The 21509-nt window shown below is 44.9% G+C and overlaps 1 protein-coding gene across 1 annotated transcript in view; it reads right to left on the bottom strand.

Annotated features, from left to right (window-relative positions):
- Positions 1–20472, bottom strand: part of BMP6 (bone morphogenetic protein 6) — a 384691-nt gene extending 364219 nt beyond the window's left edge. Inside the window, 2 exon segments of the mRNA XM_029590627.1 lie at positions 19464–19569; positions 19571–20472. Coding sequence (XP_029446487.1) covers positions 19464–19569; positions 19571–19861 — 397 coding nt within the window. The 5' untranslated portion in view covers positions 19862–20472.
- Between the last annotated feature and the right edge of the window lie 1037 nt (positions 20473–21509).

Raw genomic sequence — 21509 nt, 5'->3', positions numbered from 1 at the left:
CTAGAATTTTGCACAAAAATGTTTACAATATCAAAAAATATATACATTGTCCAAAACCCTGTAAGAGATACTGTCTATTGAAAGGTTTTATTTTTTTGGAACGAATGTGGTGAAGGATGTTGTAAGATTGGGTTCGATGTGTGGTATGTCCGATAAACACAGGGGATCTTTAAAGGAGTGATGGGAATTGTAAAGCTAAATTAGTTGGGTGAGGATCTGAATTCTAGAAGCACCACCCTGGGTGGGGTCATCCCAATAGTAAATATTCTGGCGGAAAAGATAGGCGGCTTCTGTGAACAAAAGGGAATGGAAGCCGAGGTGTTGCTGTTGCAAGAAGTCCAGAAACTGCAAGTGCAACAGAGGCTGGTGCCAGAGTTGACGGAAAATCTGGTCTTTTTGAAAATCAATCTGCCTTTGCTTGGGTTTCCAGAATTTCCATGTAAGTGGCAAGATGACTGAAAGCACCTTGAAACCTTGCTGTCACTCAGCCTGCCTACTATGCCCCAATTATATGCCACCTTAGAGATCTTACCTTCCATGCCCTTTATATATCGCCTTAAGCATTTTGCTGCCACTTACCAGCCTGCCATGCCCCTGATATACCACCTTAGGGGCCATGCTGTTAATATGTCTCCCTGCCATGCTTATTATGTACCAGCCTGGGAGTTTTGGCTCCTCCGTGTTTGCTGTTTGGATATCAGCCTAGTTCTCACATCCTATTTGTTGGCTGGCTATACTGGGGTGTTTTGGCCCTAGAAAAATAATTGTTGCACCCCTCTATAATCCCAGCCTAACTCTCCCACTCTTTTTCTTTGTTGATTATATTTGGGGTGTATTGTCCCTAGAAAAAAAATTTAAGAAGAAAAAAAAAAATACAAGTTTCTTCCCCCACCCCACTCTTTTCTGGTTCTCTGCCTTACTGTTTTGTTGCACATCTTTAGGATCCCTGCCAAGTTCTCCCCCCCTCCCTTCTTCTTTCTTTCTTGGTTATACAGGGGGTCCCAAAAAACCCTCAGTCAGAAGGAAGAAATGCAGGCACAGGAGAAAAGAGCCACATGCTCTGAATGTCATAAAGGTTTCACTAGGAAGAGAGAACTAATGCAACACCAGAAAAATCAACAAAGGGGAAGGAGTTTTCAGTTACAGAATATGGGAAAAGGTTTTTGGTTTTTTTTAATAAAGCAAACCTCACAAATTACTAGGAAAGCCACATTCAGGAAAAGCCATTACATGTTCTGATTATGACATAAGTTTCAACTGGAAAGCAGGAAACTCAAAATTCCGCCCAGCAGAAAGATTTCAAGTAGGGAACGAAATAAAAGTTTATGTCACAAAAGTGATACTGATGACACATCATTTTCTTGTATTAAATCTGACAAGTGGCAAGTGCTTCAACAAGAAAAAGGCTACTCCCATGCCACTCTGTCTTGCTGCTATACCCCCTATTCTACACATTAGGGGTCTTTCTTCCATTCAGCACCACTGCTATACTGCTAGACTTTGTACCTTGTTCCTAGTCTTGTTCCAGGATCCTTCTGTTACAGTTCTGTTCCTGTCTTGTTCCTGCATCCTGCCTGTTCCTGTGTTCGTCCATCTGCCTTCCCAGGTAATACCCTCAGACTGACTTCTGGTACTGACCTCGGCTTGTTCCTGACCTGCCTGCCTGTCTGCCGCCTGTCAACGACCCCAGTTAGTTCCTGACTCGTCTGTCTTCCACCTGCCTCAAAGACCTCAGCCTGTTCCAGACCTGCTCACCACCCGCCTCTAGACCTCTGCTTGTCCCTGACTACATCTGATCTCCGGTATCTGACCCTTGCTTCGGTGACCACTCCTCGGACTGACCTATGGACATTGACCTTTCGCCTGCCTGACCTCCCCTTCTGGCTCTGTTCTTTGCCTTCTGGCTCTGTTCCTCGCCTTGTCATCACCAACTCTGTTCTGGTTCTCCCTGCTCCAGCTCGAACCTGACCGCGCTCCTTCTGTGTCTGGGGGCACGCCGGACTTCCACTCTCCCAGGAGACCCTGAGAGTCCCACCTAAGTCCAAGCGGCCCAGGTCCCTACGGGCTCCTTCCGGGAGGACCTTGGGCTTCCAATGGTGAAGCTCTACCTAGCCTCTGTTTCCTTCAGTGCTCCGCCCCCTGGGGCCAGTTACCTCCTGTTCCCTTTCAGGAGCCCTTCCATCCTTGCCCCAGGACAAGGGTCCACCCCCGAGCGCAACACCTTCTGCTTACATCTACCTCTTACACCTTGGCATCATAACACAGTCTTAGAAAAAATAATTCACCAATAGCTCTAAAAAAATGACTGAAGGAGAAGTACACATATACAAGGCCTGACTAGGAATCCATGATGGACTTTATTCTAAAAAAAAAAAAAAAAAAAATACTAGTGAATTCAGAATTGATATATTAGAGACTGCAAAAAAGGAAATATATACACTTTCAAAGAACTTGTATTAAATAACTGGTCACCACAGTATTGATTATACTATACAATATATGACTGCATTGGACATACATATAAGGACATAGTTATGGTCATAAAAGTATCTTTACAGAAGATATATATACAACTCTTTCCTATATAATTTGAACAAAATCAGCAAATAATTACATACTTTAAGCAAACAAAACACTAAATATGATTTCATTCTTTAGTTTGTTCTTTATTTCTATTTACCATCTCCTTTTTTAATGGCTCACTTTTATGATCCCACCCTCACTCTTGTTCATTCTACCTTCATGTTAGCTCTTTCCCATAATTGTATTCATTCTCTCCCCTCTTTTCTCTAATCCTTGCCACTGCCTCCTAGGCTTCACTCCCTTATTCCTCTTCCCAGTCAATAGGGTGTGGGTCCAGTGGCCATCACTGATTTTTGATCTTGCTTCTAGGGCTCACTGTTACCATATCACCTTCCTTTGCTTCCATTGGGAAAAGGAAGTGAAAGCAGTTGTATTACAACCCATTTTAACTTCCTGTTCAAACTCTTATATTCTCTGATCCAGTCTGAGATTAACATATCCAGGCTTTGGAATGATCACATTTTGTGATCAGTCAAAGAATAACTTTCTTCAATAGTATCTGCAGACCCATGGGGTTTTTTTTTGGGTTTTTTTTTAGTTCCTCTTTGTTTGAGCTTTGCTATATGATCATATGCCACTAATTCATAGCAAAACAGTAAATGACGGCAAATAAAAACTAAAATGGTCTATCCCGTCTGCCCAACTCTCTCTCTCCCACCCCAAGGAGACGTAGACTAAGAGTGGAATCTCCTAGTTTTGTGAACTGTGGAAGGCAAGTATGGGTGGCAAAGTTTCCTCTTATGAGCAGAAAGGGGAGATGGCAAATCACCAGATTCCAGCTTTAGTAAGTGCAATGCCAGCTAGGCCTCCTGGTGATGATGGAGCATAAAACATATTTGGGGGGGCTAATCTTATCCCTATTCCTGAAAGAATACTGAAAGCAGAAAATGAATTTGGTGTAATTGAAAAGGATTTTTAGGTATTGCTTTGCTGGGACATTGTGTGTGTGCCTGATTTAAAGAAAGCTAGCTTAATTTTTAGTATGTGTGCCTGATTTAAATGAAAGCTAGGTTCATTTTCAGTGTCCTTTTTTCCCCTCCTACCCACTCCAAGCACATTTTTTGATGTACATACTTTTATTAAAGTTTTAAATGTAATATTTATTAAGTTTTAACATAATACAATAATTACTTGAGTCAAATATCAGTAATTAATAAGGAGAAGAAACATTATCTATATCATGCCAAAGGAAAACAAATCAGTAATCATTGCATTTAGTTCACACATATCATGGGAGATTCACATGGAATGTCACCAAGGGGATAGAGCTAGAAAGAAAAGAAAAAAGGCACAAAAAATACACGGAGTGTGAAATGATAGGCCAGGTCATATTAGTAGAGTGGTAGTTCTATATGTTAAGGATGACAAAGTCAAACAGGATAGAAGTCCCACAGGAAGCAAAATGCAATATGGAATTTACATAGAAAGAAATTACCTGTGTGATAGGGAAAAAATATAGCTATGGGGATGTACTACCATTAACTTGGCCAAGATAAAGAGACAGAGAGTGAAATGCTAACAGAAATTAGGGAAGCTAACACCACTATAATAATGGGAGATTTCAATGATCCCAATATTGATGAAATAAATATCTCATCTGGACATTTGTTTATTTAAAATTATTTCTAGACCATATACTTCAATGATTGAGGCAGTTTACAATCTAAAACATACATAAAAATGAACAGAGAACAAAAAACAAATATGCAAGGCAGGTAAAGTTTTTAGATGCAATAAAATTACCTGGTGGTCCAGTGGTGGTCCAGTGGTGCCGGCCATCCATTACGGCCGGCACCATCTTTAAAAATGGCGCAGGCCATCCAGTGCTCCTACCATGTGACAGGGGCCGGCCAATGGCACGGATACCCTGTCACATGGTAAGGGCAAAGGGCCATCGGCGTCATTTTTATTAGTGGCAGCCGATGGCCCGAGAGCGGGAGATTGCTCCCAGCGCCCCCACTGGACCACCAGGTAATTTTAAAACATTTTGGGGGGGATCGGGAGGGTGGGGGAAGATAAGGGGGCGGTTTTAAAGAGTCGGGGTGGGTTTAGTGGTTGTTTTAGTGTGCTGTTTTTCCCGCCCTCCTCCCAAAACGATAAGAGAACCCCATGAACAATTTTGTGGGGTTTTCCTATCGGTTTCGAGGAGCCCCTGATTTCTGACGACTTTGAAAATATCGTACGATATTTTCAATCATCAGAAACACGATTCACATCCCTATTAAAATGCACCAGCCCCAGGGATCTGTATTGGGACTGGTGCTTTTTAATATTTATAAATGATCGGAAAGACAGTGATGAGTGAGGTTATCAAATCTGCAAATGATATAAAACTGTTCAAAGTAGTTAAATCACAAGCCGATTATGAGGAATTGGAAGAGAACCTTGTGAAACTGTGGGGCTGGGTGTCTAAATGGCAGAAAAAATGTAATATGAACAAGTGCAAAGTGATGCATATAGGGAAGAATAACCCAAACTATAGATACATACTGCTGCTGGGTTTTGTATACTAGGAAAAGGATCTTGGAGTCATAGTGAACAATGTTTTGAAATCCTCAGCAGTGATCAAAAAGAATGGTAGGTATTATAAGGAAAGGAATGGAAAATAGAATGGAAAATGTCATAATTCTTCTGTATCCATCCATGCTGTGACTGCACCTTCAATATTGTGTGTAGTTCTGGTCGCCCCATAGAGCTAAAACTTGAAAAAGTGCAGAGAAGAGCGACCAAAACGATAAAGGGGATGGAACGGCTCCCCTGTGAGGAAAGACTATAAACAGGTTAGGGCTCTTCAGCCTGGAGAAGAGGCAGCTGAAAGGAGCTGTGATAGAGAGAGATCTCTAAAATCATGAGTGGTGTGAAAGGGATAAATAGGGAATAGTTATTTACCCTTTCCAATAGGACTAAGACTCAGGGACACTCCATGAAACTAATGGGTAGTACTTTTAAAACAAATCAGAGAACTTACAGCTAAACTGTGGAATTTGTTGGCAGAGGATGTGGTAAAAGTAGTTAGCATAGCTGGGTTTAAAAAGGGTTTGGACAAGTTCCAAGGAAAAGTCCACAAACCACTATTAGCCATGCAGACTTGGGGAAGCCACTGCATCCTGGTTGTGAGTAAGAAGGATTTGATTTATTCTTTGGGATCCCGCCAGATACTTGCAAGCTGGATTGGTCACTGTCGGAGACAGGATGCTGGGCTTGATGGACCTTTGGTCTGACCTGGTCTGGCATTTCTTATGTTCGCACTCCCACTCCTGAATGGAAGCAGCTCTTACAAATGCACAAGATATATGAGTTCTCCTGCCTGCTTAAGTGTTAAAATGGCTTTAGTTTCTCAGCAGTGTTACTAGGACACTTCTCTGTTCAATATACTTCCTAGCACCTGTGACCAGCATTTACATGAAAGGATTTCATTATATTCCAATCAATTTTGGGAATGAAAATATTCCTACCTGTCTGGATTCTGGTTGTGTTTGGTTCTGCACTTTACTGGTTTCCCTCAACTGTCCTCTTATAAATATGATCTAGACAGCACACACACACAAAACAAAAATTGTACATTTCTCACTCATTGCCTGTAGTTCAGTTGGATGGAAATATTCCCCTCTGGGATGTTACTCATCTTTACATGATAATTGTTTTGCAGTCTGCGAAGCAGCATCTGACAGCTGAATCACACAACTGCCACAGTTAGCATACCCTGGCTCAAGCTTCGGAAACGTGGAACACTCCAACGGTCTTTATTTTCATAACACAATCGCAGAGAAATCTCTCCCTTTGCATAGCAGTCATGCTTCCTACTTCCTCCGCTAAGCTCTAAGACCTTTAAACCTCCCACAATGCCAGCAGGAACCTGCACACAATCATTCCAATGGCACAATGCAAAGCAAGAACAGAGTTCAGGCATGCCAGAGGGCAGCCAAATACTCTGCACTCTATTAAACCGTCTGTCAGTGCACACTGCAAATTAGGTGTCCCCTTTCCATGGAGGGGGGTTGAGTTAGTATCCATTTTCTTTCTGGAACAGTACACTGTAAGTAATATACATTTTCCATAAGTGCTGCTTCAAATCAATAAAGCATTTCATTTTTTGTAAATTAAGACAGATGTGCCCACTGTGTTCCATTTCTCCTTTCAGCTCTTATGCTTAGGAATTCTTTTATATAGAGATGGCCCTCAAAAGTGCAATCAGGGCTCACTATCCAAAGTCCTAACCATCATCTGGCTATTAACTTGAGGGGGGGAGGAGGCACGGGGAAGGGGGTTGTTAGATCTGATTGGAATGACTGAGAGAAAAAAATGTGGAAATGAATAGCAAAGTTCCCATCCTGAGTACAGGAAGCGTGCCAGAGCTGAAATGCGACATGAGGTGGTGATTGGGCAAATGATACATTCTGAAATCACAGGCCAAGCTGTTCAATCATTGCCCAGTGTTGTAATGACCATGTACAACATTCACTAGTATGGTATGTCTTATTATTTTACCATTTTATCTTTAACAAGAAGTCTGAACGTTTCGTGGTGCCTAATATCCTTCTTGAGCACTGGCACTAACCAGTGGCAAGGCAGCTTTCAAAATGCTCGATGATATCGCAAATGTGCCCAGAGATTTCAACTGAACTGAAGTGTCTCTTAGCCTACAGAAAACAAAAAAAGGATTGATTCTAATTGTTGGGGAAATTTGAGGACACCTGAAAAGTATGAGCCGGGAGTCATGGGATGCTCTACTATCTGTGGCCCAAATTTGAATGAAGTTGGATGAATGGCTCAAATGTCATTAGAGGAGAGAGATATTTACGGGGGACAGACGCGTAGACGTGATGACCTCACAAAGCCAGTTTCCCTGTAGGAAAGGAAGGCTGAACAAGTGGAAAGCATTAGCACTAACAGTTCAGCCACCACCTACCCTCCCTAACAACTCAAACCTGTCAGACGTTAAATTTTCTCCCCTCTTCTCTTTATTTTTCTATAGAATTACATCATATTTGATGACAATTAATATCCTCAGTTTAATGCTACCTAGAACCACCTGCTTTAATTCTTCTCAGTGTCATGGCCTTGCTGTTTCAGCTCAAAGGCTCACACTTTCTTTTACTGAGTGCCTTGTCTGTCTGTCTTGACTAGATTGTAAGCTCCAAGGAGCAGGGACTATTATGTGTTTCTGTGCAGTGCTGCATACAAATCATGGCAATAACAGGAAGAAGCTCTGCCTCTTCCGACCCTCTCCATGCCACCGCACCGTCTGCACTCCCTAGCTAAAGGTCTGTAAAAATGCCTTACCTGTTTCATTATGGTGTGACTCCCTCTTGGCTTCACTATGTATTAAAATGGGGAATGTTCCAGCATTGGGAGGATCCTGGGGGGCAGTCTCACAGGGTGGCCCAGTGGAGCAGGACTATAAAGAGTGACTCCGGGAGTCCGGGGGAGCAGACAAAGGGAGTTCAGCTGTCTGGAAGATTGGAGAGAGGGAGAGACGTTTTGGATGGCGACTAAGGAGAGGCAGGGTAGGAGATGCTCCCTGCCTCAGGATTCCCAAATGATCCGTGGGAGGAGGGGTATCCCTTTCCTGCAAATGGTGTGGGATGGTGCAGCAAGATGCAATCCTAAAGGAAAGGGGAAAAAAAAAAAAGAGGATTTGTCCTGTTCAGATTTAGGGCTGTCAACATTTTGACAGGCCATATCTGGACTGTGCCTGAGGACTGGAGGGATGGGAGGGGAGGGGAGGTGTCATCTATAAACTGTTATATTTAATCATTAAATTACTGAACTGCCCTTAACATCAACTGGTAGAGTCTATACTTTCTGTGCTCACAGACATCCTGCTGCTACTGTGCAGTCCTCGCCGTCAGGCTCATAAACAGCCCCTAGTCATCCCTTGACCCTTCTTACTGCCAATGGGAGTGTCAAACCGGGCTGAAAAATTGTGAAATTCCAAAAGCTGCGTAAAATCTCAGCATTTTCCAGCCTGCATTATCAACGGAGAAAACCCTTAGTTTTCTGGTGCCCCTGCTGCATGCAGATGTTCTACCTGAAATGCAAGAACTCGTTAACATTCCCTGGGAATATATGCATTTCTTCTGCAACATCTGCATGCAGCGGGGGCACTAGAAAACAAATGGTTTTCTTTGCCGATTAATCTTCTGCTCACATCTCAATACTGAACACATACATTACGATTTAACCATACCAAGGTCACATTTGAAAACAGAATGCCAAAGTTTGCCTCATTTCCCTCATACATGAAACAGTCACAGGGATTGATTTTTTTTTTATGGGACAAATGGACACGCAGCAGCTAAATACAATTTTTCTCTGCTCCCATTTATCATTGTAGTTTTACATAAGAACTCTTGATTTTTACAATTTTTCTGAAGCATTATATTAAATGTATGAATCGCTTTTTCATTCATTTCAAAGAAAACAATGAACATCAAAAAATATAATAAATACAAATGAAAACAATCCCAGAAATATATTCAAATCATGATAGATAAATAAGCAAAAGCCCATATGCTACTTGTGAGAAATTATTATACTCCCCTCACCACCACCACCACTACCACTACCAGCGAGGGAAGTGAGGTGAAACCTTAGTATTTTAACTCCACAGAATACTCCTTGGTTGCCTGGCTGGCAACAGCAGAAAAGCAATAGTGGTCTCTGGCCCGGACCTGGGAAGACAACAGGCTGGGTTCAGAGAGGGAGGCAGACAGCATAGGCAGAAGCCACAGTGGTGTAACTGCAGGAAGAAACAGGCAGGAACACCACCTCCAGAACTCCTGTCTATCTTTTATAGGAGGAGGCAAGCAATAGCGGCAGGCAGGCCTGGATTTAGGCCTAAGGCATAGGCAACTGCTTCTGGCACCAAATGTATATGGGCGCAGGAGCCTTGCCACTGCTGCCATACTAGCAGTCTCTAGGCCTGCCACTGCACTGCCGGCCCACACCAGCAACTAGAAAAAATCAGCATGGGGGCCTGCTGCAGCCGTTGAGTGTTGACAGGCCCTGCACATGGGTTTCCATGGTAACAGGAAGCCCATGCAAGACAAGAGGAGGCAGGATGCCCAGCACCTATCAGAGCATGAAGGCTGTAGGACACTCAGCGCAGAATTTCTCTGATTGCAGCTGTCAGTGTGGGTGTGGGGCCAGGACTAGGACTTAGAAGTGAGAAAGTGAACCTTGTGCATCACTGCTTGCTATGGTCTGCAAACCTAACAAAACATATGCCAATGTGCAGAAACCTGAGTTTATGAGAAGCAAACTATGTATTTGACTTCCTCTGTGTGAAACAAGGAATAATTTTCCCGTGCTAGTGAGACCACCTCACATGCTTACAGTGCTTTGAATCTCCTATCAATTATCGAGGTATCAATGGGTGAGCATTTTGAGACGTTCTGATATTTAATGGGTTGGTGCCGTTGGCGTATATGGAGGCAAGTGATGTGTTTAGCGTGGGGGAGTCAGGGAGAGGTGATTATCTTCCTCTGTGGGTGAGTTGAGAGGAAGGTTAATGCCAGAATTAAAAAAAAAAAAAAAAAGTTTGCAGTGATGCTGAATGGCTTAACATTTCAAACCATGCCAGAGGAATGTCAAGCACCCCAACAAACCCTTGAATCTGGAATAAATAAATCACACACTGCAATGGCTTTAGCTAGCTCTTGATGAGAAAACAAATCCTGATGCACAAGGCTTAAATCCATGAAAGCAGGCTGACTGTGCCTTACAGGTCTCGCTGCCTCTAACCCCTGAGAAGAACAGTTCGCCTCATGCGTTACCAATACAAGAGAGTGTGCAACCTCACAAACCTAATTGGGCAGGATGATAAATTCATACCCCGAGTTCAAATCTGCTTTTTTTTTTTTTAAATTGTGCAGAGAAATGTAGCACAATACCATTAAAAAATGTATCCAGTAGTGAGTAAAAACAACTCCAATATGACTGAAATGATCACATTACACCCAATGGCGCATCTTGGTACCAAGGGCATTTCTACACAGGTTGCCAGGGCCCACCACAAGGGATTTTTGAACATTGACAGCTTATCCTATTTTACTGGTCTCCATTATCATCTAGGTAAGCCGTAAGGTAACGATAAACATTCAAACAGCTTCAAAGAAGGACACAGAATGCAACAGGGATGTAACCTCAGTCCTACCCTCTCTCTCTCGCATATACATCAATGATTGTTTTCCCATCTTATGGCTGGATGCAATGCGCTGATGCCAGAAGGCATAATATAATGTAGCATGGCTTATTCACTGGAAAATGCATACACACTACAACATTACAATATCAGAAAATACCCCATACCAACTGCTCCCCAATTCTCAGGCTCTCCTTCTCCAGCTAATCAGCTTGCATGTCTGTCTCTGGCAGTACAGGAGAATTGCTTCCTCCTTGGGAACTAGCAGCACCTTTTCCCCACTATTACCAGCAGCATCTGCCTGGTTGACGATCAGATGCCCAGAATTTTTTCACCCCTGAATTGGCTATAAAGAGAAAAATCCTAAGGTTCTTTTATACAATAAAAAAAGCCTCAAGCCAGTTTCCACCACCCAGGTAAGACTACCTTTAAAATATCCAACAGCATCATTCAACCAATTCTCCTAAATGGGAATAAAGTCTGGAGTTAATGCGAACCCTGTAAATAATCAGTCTGTATCCACAAAAACTCTATACCCAACAAAATGGGTGCAGTGCAGAACTAGGATGTTTCCCCTTACAACTCACTATACAAAAAATATATGTATTCAAATTCTGGCAGCACTTCAGTAATAGCAACACAAACTCCCTCCATTGCCAGGCACATTGTGAAATACAAAACTATGCAAAAAAACAAACACAAAAACCCACACGCGCACACACACACACACTAACAGTACCAACTTCCAGGACTCAAATAGCAACAATCCTTCCCATGAAAAAGGGAGAAAGAGGAATTGGATTCAGACAACAACTATCACAGGCCCTGACTTTTATGGTGTGGGGTACTGATACGCAGACATAAGGGAAAAAGCACAGGACTGCTTCTACAGCCAAGTCCATCAGCAAAGCATGTCAAGCAGCACTGCCTGAATTTTCAAGAAGGTTCATTACGCAGTAAAAATGCTGCTAGCAGAACTTTTTTTATGGGTTGGGGATAACAGCAAGGAGCGGCAGTACTACCGTAAGAAACGTGCTGGGCATACTGGATGGACCATTTGATCCTTTTCTGCTGTCATTACTATGTTGCTATGCATGTAACACCAGTACACTTCCTACTGGAAAAAAATAAACCAAGCTTGACTTGTACAGAAACTACACAGTAGCAGAATCTCTCGCCTCTGTCACATATGCAGAACAAGGAGAGGACAAATACAGAAAATGCGACCACAGATTTGAAATGCAAAGACAAAAACTGAAACAGAAACTCAAGAAACCAGATTGTGCATGCAGTGAACACCAGAGAAAAAGAAATGCAATTCCTCCAATATTAAAAACATAAAGATGTCAGAGCGTGCACATTCCCAAAGTTGGCATATTCCAGTCACTAAAGTGAAAATAAAATGCTTTGTTCTACCTTTGTCATCTGGACATTTTAATTTTCTAACCACATTGATCCCGGTCTCTTTTTTCTGATTTCCTCTTGTCAGTTTTGTTGCCACTTTCTGTTTCTTCTCTCTCCTCCTGCCTTTTTCATTTCCTGCTCCATATCTGTCTCTAATATCGATTTCTTTCTCTTTCTTACATTTCTGTTTCATTCAAAAGCAGCTCAAGGTGCTGTACATATGTGAACATCAATATACATGAGAATGCTGACAAAGTAAAACAATTTCCATAACATCTACGCTATGACACAGGTAAACTGCATGACCATTATCAGAGCACCTACAGGTATCACTCTCCACTATTACTGTTCCTGCTGCAATCACTCCACTCCTTAAAAAAAAACATTCACTGGATCCTACCTGTCCTGCCAACTATCATCCCATTCCCTTTTGCCTCCAAACCACTTGAACATGCTGTTCACATCTCAAGCCATTCCTGATCCACTCCAGTCTGGTTTTCGCCCTCTACATTCAACTGAAACAGCCCTTGCCAAAGTTTCCAAGGACCTGCTTATAGCTAAATCTTTACTCTGTCCTTATCCTCCTTGACCTGTCTGCTGCTTTTGACAGTCTATCACCACCTTCTCTTTGATACGCTGTCCTCGCTTGGATTTCAGGGCTCTGTCCTCTCTTGTTCTCCTTTTACCTCTCCCATAGCACTTTTAGCGTTTCCTCTGGTGGCTCCTCTTCTACTGCCATTCTACTGTCAGTGTGCCTCAGGGCTCCATCCTGGGCCCTCTTCTCTTCTCACTATATACTAATTCCCTTGGTGCTCTGATTTCCTCTTATGGCTTTAAATATCATTTTTATGCCAGCGACTCCCAGATCTACCTTTTTTACACCAGAAATTTCACCTGAAATCCAGTCCCGGATCTCGCTCAGCCTCTCTGACATTGCTGCCTGGATGTCCCGTTGCCACCACCTTAAACTCAACATGGCCAAATGGAGCTCCTTATCTTTCCCCCAAGCCCACCTCCCCTCTTCCTCTTTTCTCTGTTTCTGTGGATAACACGGTCATCATCCCGGGCCCATTAACCTGTAACCCTGGAGTCCTCTTCCATCTTCATATCCAAAAGACTGCTAAAATGTGTTATTTCTTTTATAACATTGCCAAAACCCATCTTTACCTTTCTGAACACACTAGCAGAACCCTTATCCACTCTTTCATATGCTCCCGCTTAGGATGATTGCAACCTGCTCCTCACAGGTCTCCTGGCAAGCCATCTCTCTCCACTGCAATCTGTCCTAAATTCAGCTGCATGACTTATCCTTCACCAAAGACACTACGCTCACATGACCCCTCTTCTGAAGTCACTGCATTGGCTCCCTATCTGTTCCCACATACAGTTCAAACTCCTCTTACTCACCTACAAGAGCCTTCACTCTGCAGCACCTCACTACCTCTCCTCTCTTATCTCTCCCTACACCCCCCCCCCCCCCCCCCCTGTGCACGCCGCTCGTCGGATAAGTCACTCCAATCCGTGCCTTTCTCCTCTACTGCCAATTCCTGACTCCGTGCTTTCCACCTGGCTGCGCCGTGTGCTTGGATTAGTCTTCCTGAACTAATGCAGCACGCTCCCTCTCTTGCCGTATTTAAATCCCATCTAAAGACCCAACTTTTTGAAACCACTTTTAAATCTTATGCCTGATTGTCTGCTTTTAGTCTTGTTAACTAACTTTTCTTTTTAACCATTGTCATACTTTACGAAATACCCCAACTCTCTTATCTTGTATGTTAGTATTATTAGATTGTAAGCTCTACTGAAAAGGAACTGTCTTTCTGTATGTTTGTACAGCACTGTGTATGTCGTGCAGCGCTATAGAAACATTAAGTAATAGTAGTAGTAGTAATAGTTGTATGGTAGAAAATAAAATGTAAGACATAGTAAAGCAGCTTAAAGGCCTGAGAAGTGGCTGAATGTGCAACCTATAGAATGGGTCTCATTCATCTCCAGAGCACTCTATATTTTTCTGGCATAGCCCCAGCAAGTACGGCAAGAGAGCCTAAAGGAGGCCAGAACCAGTTCCAATTGCTATTCACCATCTAAAAACAAAAACAATTCAAAACTTTCACCCTACTTGCAAAAATCCAGTCTGTTTGAAACCCCTATGACAGAGGTTCCCAAAACTGTCCTTGGGGACCCTCGGCCAGTCAGGTTTCAGGATCTCCGCAGTGAATATGCATGAGATAGAATTTGTATACGGTGGAGGCAGTGCATGCACATTTATCTCATGCATATTCATTGCGCAGATCCTGAAAACCTGGGGATCCTCCAGAATAGGTTTGGGAACCACTGCCCTATGGCATTAGAATTAAAACCCACACACACAAAATTAAAAGCCAGCATGGTCGTGTTTTGGCATATCTGCCTGTATCAGAGAGTCGGTCATTAAAGCAGAGAAAGTGCAGAGTAAAAAAGGCAGCAAAGCACCTATAAGGCATGAAAATGAATAATCAATAATGGAAAATCCAATCATGATATTCTACACTATATATTTTTGGGCCTTGCTGACTCCGTTTAATGTCTCTACCTGCGGTCTTCTTCTCCCTCTAGGTCTGCTCATGCAGTGCTCCCCATTTTTTCTGTTCCTTCTTTCCCTACACCATGCATGTGTATGGATTTTAATGGAATGAGCACTTTAGGGCTCTCAGTAAACATGTAGTATTATTATCTTCATGCATTTCCTTTGTTTGATGGTACTTGAACATATGCACTGATTTTATATTAAATTTATTCCAGTGAGCTGTGCTATCCTTCATGATTTATTGATTTACTAGCCGTTAAGCCCGTAACAACACGCTACATTAAAAAAAGATTTTCGGTCCATTTCCCCTCCCCCTCTATTCTCCCTCCCACCTCCCCCCTCTAGTCTCCCTCCCTCCCTCTCACCTTCCCCCTCCCCTCTCTCCCTCCTCCCTCCCCCCCTCCCCTCAGTCACTCCCTCCTCCCTCCCCCTCCCGTCTCTCCCTCCTCCCCTCCCCAGTCACTCCCCCCCACCCCTCAGTCACTCCCCTTCTCTCAGCTCATTCACAACCCCTTCGGATGGCGCAAACGGAAGATCTCCGGGGGAGGTCCCTCCCTCCCTCGCACGCGCCGCTGCCGCTACTGCTCCTCGCCAGCACCGCTACCGCTCTTCGCCTCCGCTACTGCTCTTCCCAGCGCCATTTTTGTTACAGGCAAGCTCTGACCGATGTGCTCACCCGCACATGCGCGGTAGAGCACTACTGCGCATTTGCGGCACGTCTGTCAAGCTTCATTTATCTAGCAGATTATTTAATATGTAGCATCCTGTGGTGTTTTGCTTCTGTTTTGGTCGCACTGTCCTTACTCTCCTCCACCCATTTCCAACACCGGTTTTACTCCATCTCCTCCCCAGCTCACCTCTACATCTCTTCCTCCCACCATCCTTCCTTCCCAGTCCTTAACCTCTCTCATGTTACCTCCTGCCTAGCTACCAATTTTCCATCTCCCTGTTTTTCACTCACTCCCTAGTCCCCCATTTCCTCTCTTTGCATTCACCTCTTCCTCAGCCCTCGTCTATTTACCTCTGTTTCCCATCTCCACACCAATCCCAGCTCCCTTCCTGCTGCCCATCCTCGCTCCTGTTGCCAGTCCCTTTCTTCTGTCTCCTACCCAGAGTCTCACTCCCCTTCTCTTTCATCCCCTCCCCAGTCCTTCCATTTCCACCCTTACCTCAGTTTCTCGCCCCCTCTCCCATGCTCCTTCTCTCACCTCCTGCTCTCCCTTTAATTCCGTTACTTCCAGCCCCAGACTCACATCCCTCACTAATATCCCCAGCCCATCTCACACACTCCTACTCCTACTCCCCAGCTCCCAGTCTCACACCTGCTAGCCTCACCCCCCCCCCCCCACTCACTCCCAATCTCATCCCCCTGTATTTAGACACCCCCATTCTCACTTTCCCAGCCTCAAACCTTCAGTCCCTTATCTCGCATCCCTGATCATGCCCTGCAGTCTCCTACTGCAATCTCTCACCCTGTTCTTTAAGCAGACAGATTTACTAGTTGCAGCACTGTAGGGTCGGGAGTAGAGAGCACACCCATGCTTAATGTCTCTGCAGGCACCCATCTCCTCCTTTCCATGGCACTTCCTTTCTGAACCAGAAGAGAAAAGTGGGATGAAGATGGCTGGTGCCTGCAGAGACAGTGAATTTTCCTGCCCCCAGAGTGCTGCTGCTACCCTTCAGAGACGAGGAGAGGAGGAGGAACTGTGGGGGCTAAAAGCTATTTGTGACTGCAGGCCTTTGGTGACACCATGAAAGGAGATCCAGGTGGCAATCTGGGAGGCAGAGCAAACAACCCAGGAATCTCCCAGAAAATGCGGGACACTTGGGCTCTCTCACATCCCCAAGTCCTCCACTCTCTCCTGCCCCAATTACCAGCTCCAGTCTACCTGCCCCCCCCCACCCAAAAAACTGCCAAGTCTCCTCTCTCCTCTTCCCCCAAAATCAACACCATCAGAAGGGGTGGGAAAGGCTGAGGGTGCACCGAGAGACAAGAGAGATGCCCCTCTGCCATCAGCACCTCCCCCTCCCTTCTCCCTCCTGTGGTACCCACAGTTCAGTCATCAGCTGTCTGAACTTCAGAGCACAGCACAATTCAAACATCATCGTGAAAAGAATGCACTTGGGACCAGAGGACATGAGAATGATCACTGCAACCCCCCAAAGATCACAAGTGTTCAGATTTCAAGAAAGCCCCCCTCCCCCCCCCCCTCCCTTTCCAGACCTCGGTTTGCAGGAGACTTGACCTACCTGATGCCACTGTGTGAGGAAGAGAGAGAGAGAGAGAGAGTGGAGGGGGGGGGGGACCAGGGAGAGGAAAAGGAGAATGGTCCCTGTTTTATATTACCTGAGGCAAAGAAACAAGTTTATAAACAGGGAAGCATGTACCACATCTGTCTAAGTCAGCAATCAACATGCAAGAAGTTGTTACAAGGACTGTGCTTGGTTTTCCCAAATAACGATTCATTCAAATCCTTCGTTCTCAGAAGGAATTATTAAATAGGTCATAACCTACTAAAAGTACGAAACATTTGTTTAGTACTCTAGTCTCGTCTGGCCTAATATTGTGGTGCCCTTTTACTGACAGACAGCTTCTGGTGCATGCTTCACGGTATTTGTATTAGAGCGGTAAAACTAATTTTAGTGCTCATGAAAGCCAGACTGTGAATGCTGGCTGACCAGAACTAGGCATAAAACACACACACACAGGTTCTGTCAGCATGCTTCAGTCCTGTTTTCCAACACTTGTTATTCCAATTTTAGGCTGCTCCTGGTGAGAGACTGAGAAAACTGTAGGGATGGCTTTTTTTTTTTCTGTAAACAAATGTGTGCCCTAATCACTACAATTATAAGTCCATCAAACTCACATCAGCAGTGAGTTAAATCAGACTTGAGCCCCCATATAAACAGAGATGAAAGCGGCAGAGCACAATGTCAGCTTGTCAGCTCAGTTCCAGCCTGGTCTTAAACTCTGCTGGAGAGTCTTATGTCTGTGTCCTGAGGAGAGAAGTATGCCTGTTGCCCAGCAATGGTGTTTGGGGTGCAAACTGTGCCTTTCCATCTTTATCCTCCCACCCACATTTAAAAACATTTACAGGCCTGTTATTATCTTCCTCTATCCTTTACAAGTCACGTCTGCCACACATGCAAAAGCACAGGAACACCTACAGGGAGCCTCTGTAGCCAGCAATAACATCATAGGTACTACTTGGCAGAGCTGCAACCTGAAAGGTCCATTCACAGTCCCAGGGCAAGTTTACTAATCCTGCTGTAGTTTGCTGCTACCCAGATTACAAACCGATTTATAATCAGCAGCACAAAGTCACATTAAGAGTCAGAACTTTTTTTTTTTTTTTTGCTGCAGTTCTAAAAGAGACAGATGGCAATAAACCAAAGTACAGTATGTACAGCCTTCAGCGTTTCCTAAGGTTCAGATGCTTCACATCCAAGAAGGGACCTGTGTGTTCTCAAAAACTCATGTACAACATAATTTAAAATAATAATAATAATAATAATTCTTCTGTTGCTCCAATGAAAGGCATCACAGCATACAAAGAATCCGACTCCAGGATCAATCTGATTCCTAGAATAAAAATATGTCTTACATTTACATGGACCTCTCTTAGGAAGTCAGAAACTCCATGGACCTCTGGCCTGTCAACCTACCACCACCATACACACTTCAGCTCTCTCCCAGGCTCACACATCCACTTTCACAAACACCTGTTGGCAATATTTTCTTAAGTAGAGCTATTGCAAGAGTTACAGTGCAGCATCAAGATCTTTCCTCTTTCATAATAACCCATGATTTCATAATCACAACTGCATGCATGGAAGAAACAATGGTAGTTTAATGCAAGCTAAGTAGAAACATGTAAGGTTTTAAAATGTAACTGCAAAGCAGAAAAGAGGCATTCCTTTGGCCTGAAGAGCCCATTACATCCAATGTTTCTCTAGCTTTGGCAGTGAGAATGGAGTGAAAATGATTTCCCTGGCTGGAAAAGTGGTATCTGGAATTCCCTTGGGAACCGAGCCTTCTAAATATGTGTGTGGTGTTTTTTCTTTTAAAGATGACACTGCCCCCCCCCCTCCCCCCAATCTTTTTGGGATGGCGATGATCATATTTCAAAACGGTGAGACCTCATGGGGCATTTTCCAGGTGGAGAGCTGCATTGTGGTAATCCCATAATACCAGGCAACATATTATAATTAGGATCTTTGATTTTTTTTTTTTTTTTTTTTTACTGGATTACGACCCAGGGCCAAATTTAGAGATAGGAATACAGGCAGGACGTGCCTAGGGCGCTAAATTCTGAAAGTGCCCAAAACTAGCTCTCTCCATGCTGCTCTCTGATTTCTGGGGGGCAACCCATGAATCTTACATCCGGCCCGGATTACCACCCAGGGGGAACTGAAGGGCGCGGGGGGGGAAGGAGAGTGAATGAGAGTTCCTCCAGGGGAAACATCCCGATGGCACCTGTCCGACTTTTATTTACCCGGTCAGCTGGAGGAGACAAAAGAGAAGCGAGAGCGTGCAGGAAATCACCAGGGAAGCAAAGCGCACCGGGCAGGTGTCCCGGGGGCCAGAGCCTGCCGAATTGGGGGGGGGGGGGGAGGTCTTAAACTTCCAAATTTAAAAAAACCGTGCAAAGCCCTCCAAATCCACGCCTCCAGACTTGTGCCACCCCGTCCACCACCACTCGGAAACCGAATCGCAGGGGCAGAGGCGCGCGAACTGAACGCCCCTGCTTTTTTCGGGCTCACCCAGGTTGACGAAGCTCATCACCAGGTCGGCGTCGCTGAGGAAGGCGCTGTCCTGCGCGCTGGGCAGGGGGCCGGCGCCGCCGCCGCCCGCGGGCTCCCCCCCCCTGCTCCCGGCCGGACGCGGCGCGGTACAGCTCCAGCATGAAGCGGGGGGCGGAGGGCAGGGCGCCCCCGCCAGGCGGCTGCTGCCGGCGCAGCTGCTGCGAGCGGTGCGGCTGCGGCCGAGGTCGGTGCGACAGCCCCAGCACGGACAGGATCTCCTTCTGCATCTCCCGCTTCTCGTGGCTCCGCAGGCGCCGGTAGGCGAAAGCCTCCGAGTGGCCGCCGTCCCGCAGAGAGAGCGCCAGGGGGCCGGTGGCCCAGAGCAGCCCCCAGCACAGCCAGCCGGGGCTCAGCATGCCGGCTCCCTCCCCCCCCCCCCCCCTTTCCCCCCCGGTCTTTGGCTTCCTTGTCGTTCCCGCTTTCCACGGCAAGTGGATGGAAGCCTCTTCAGGGCTGCGACCTGTTCCTCCTGGTTGAACTTGTCATCCTTCCGCTGGAGGGGAGCAGGCGAGAGGTCAGCGTGGGGTGAAGGGGGACGCGAGAGTGGGTGTAATGTCTCTTAAGCGGATCGGGACGGGATACATCAATTTAAAAAAAAAAAAAACCCCAACAAAAAACAAAAATAAAACTGAAAAATAAAGAGACTGTAGTACAAAAAAATCCTCTGCAGCGCTCAGGTGTTCTACCCCGGCTTTATTCCTGCGCACCGAAGTTGCAACCTGCTCTGCGAGGTCAAGGCTCCCCTTCACAGCCAGGAGCGGCAAAAGGCTGCATCATCCTCTCCGGCAGCCGGGGTCCCCAACCCCCAAGGCTGCAGCGTCCGGTCAGTGGCCGCTCGCCGAAGCAATCCCAGCAGCAAAGCCGCAGTTTCCTCTCCCCTCTTCTAGGGTCTCGCAGCCTCCGTGGGTGGATCGAGAAAGAAAACTTCAGAGGGCTTTTTTTTTTTTTTTTTTCCTTTTGGACTCGCTTCTTTCCAGCACAGTCACTGACTCACTTCTTTTCTCGGGCTTTTATGCCATTGCAGGCTGCTTCTGTCTGGGACTATGAGCACCCCCTGCTGCACATAGGGTGCATCCCATGCACTTCGTTTGCAATTTTTTTTTTTAGATTTGCTTCAGGTTGGTGTTTGGGTTTGTTTGTTTTTTGTTTTTTTTTTAATTCGTGTTCATATTATTTTTCCTGGAATTGTCTTATTTCCTGGCGCTGTACTTTCATTAGTTTTCTTTTACTGATCAGCCTGTAATTTATCACGTCTATCTGTTCCTTTACTTCCCTCAAAAGTAACCAGCGGATTCCTGAACTAGGCATACTATGTACAACTTGCTGATATGCTGGGGTTTTTTTTTTTTTTTAATTGCTAGGTTGTATGATGTCATAGAGCCAAGAACAATGTTTTTCAAATATACTCGTCTGGCAATTCCCAATCTTTATTTTCATTTTTTTTTATTTATGATTTTTTTTTCCAAGAAATCGTAATTGGTTCCCTGAAGTTTGATATTAGGCAGGCTGCTTTTCATCTACAAATCATTACGCCTGGAGCACCTTACTCTATGTGTATTATTATATCCATTTTTAAAACAATAGCTGCCAACGTTAGATTACAAGAATCCCAAATCTGAAGTCAACAAAAGCCTTGAACTGGCGAATAAAAGGCTCAGTGGAATGCAAGAAAATCCCCCTTTCACCCTCCCCTCCCCCAATAGAAAGATGTCACTCGCTGCTGGTGGCCCGGCAAAAGTGACGGCAGGGTCACTGCCCTTGCGAATATGGTGTCTGTGTAGGCAGGCATTCTGGTGGCAGTTGCTAAAGAAAACAAAAGAACTGGGCTAATGGGTCTTCTGATAAATGTAAAAAAAAAAGTTCATAAAATATTCGAGCTCGTGGCATGCCGGACAAATTATTGCAGACATAGCAGAAGCTTTTTCACCCACCTGCAAGTTTTCCGGGTCTCACTTCTAGGTTCAGCTCCACAAGTAAAGAACAGGAGACTCGTTTAAAGCTTAT

This window comes from Rhinatrema bivittatum, chromosome 2 (assembly GCF_901001135.1).
Source record: "Rhinatrema bivittatum chromosome 2, aRhiBiv1.1, whole genome shotgun sequence".
Classification (NCBI taxonomy): domain Eukaryota; kingdom Metazoa; phylum Chordata; class Amphibia; order Gymnophiona; family Rhinatrematidae; genus Rhinatrema; species Rhinatrema bivittatum.
This window is presented reverse-complemented; position numbering and strand designations above follow the sequence as displayed.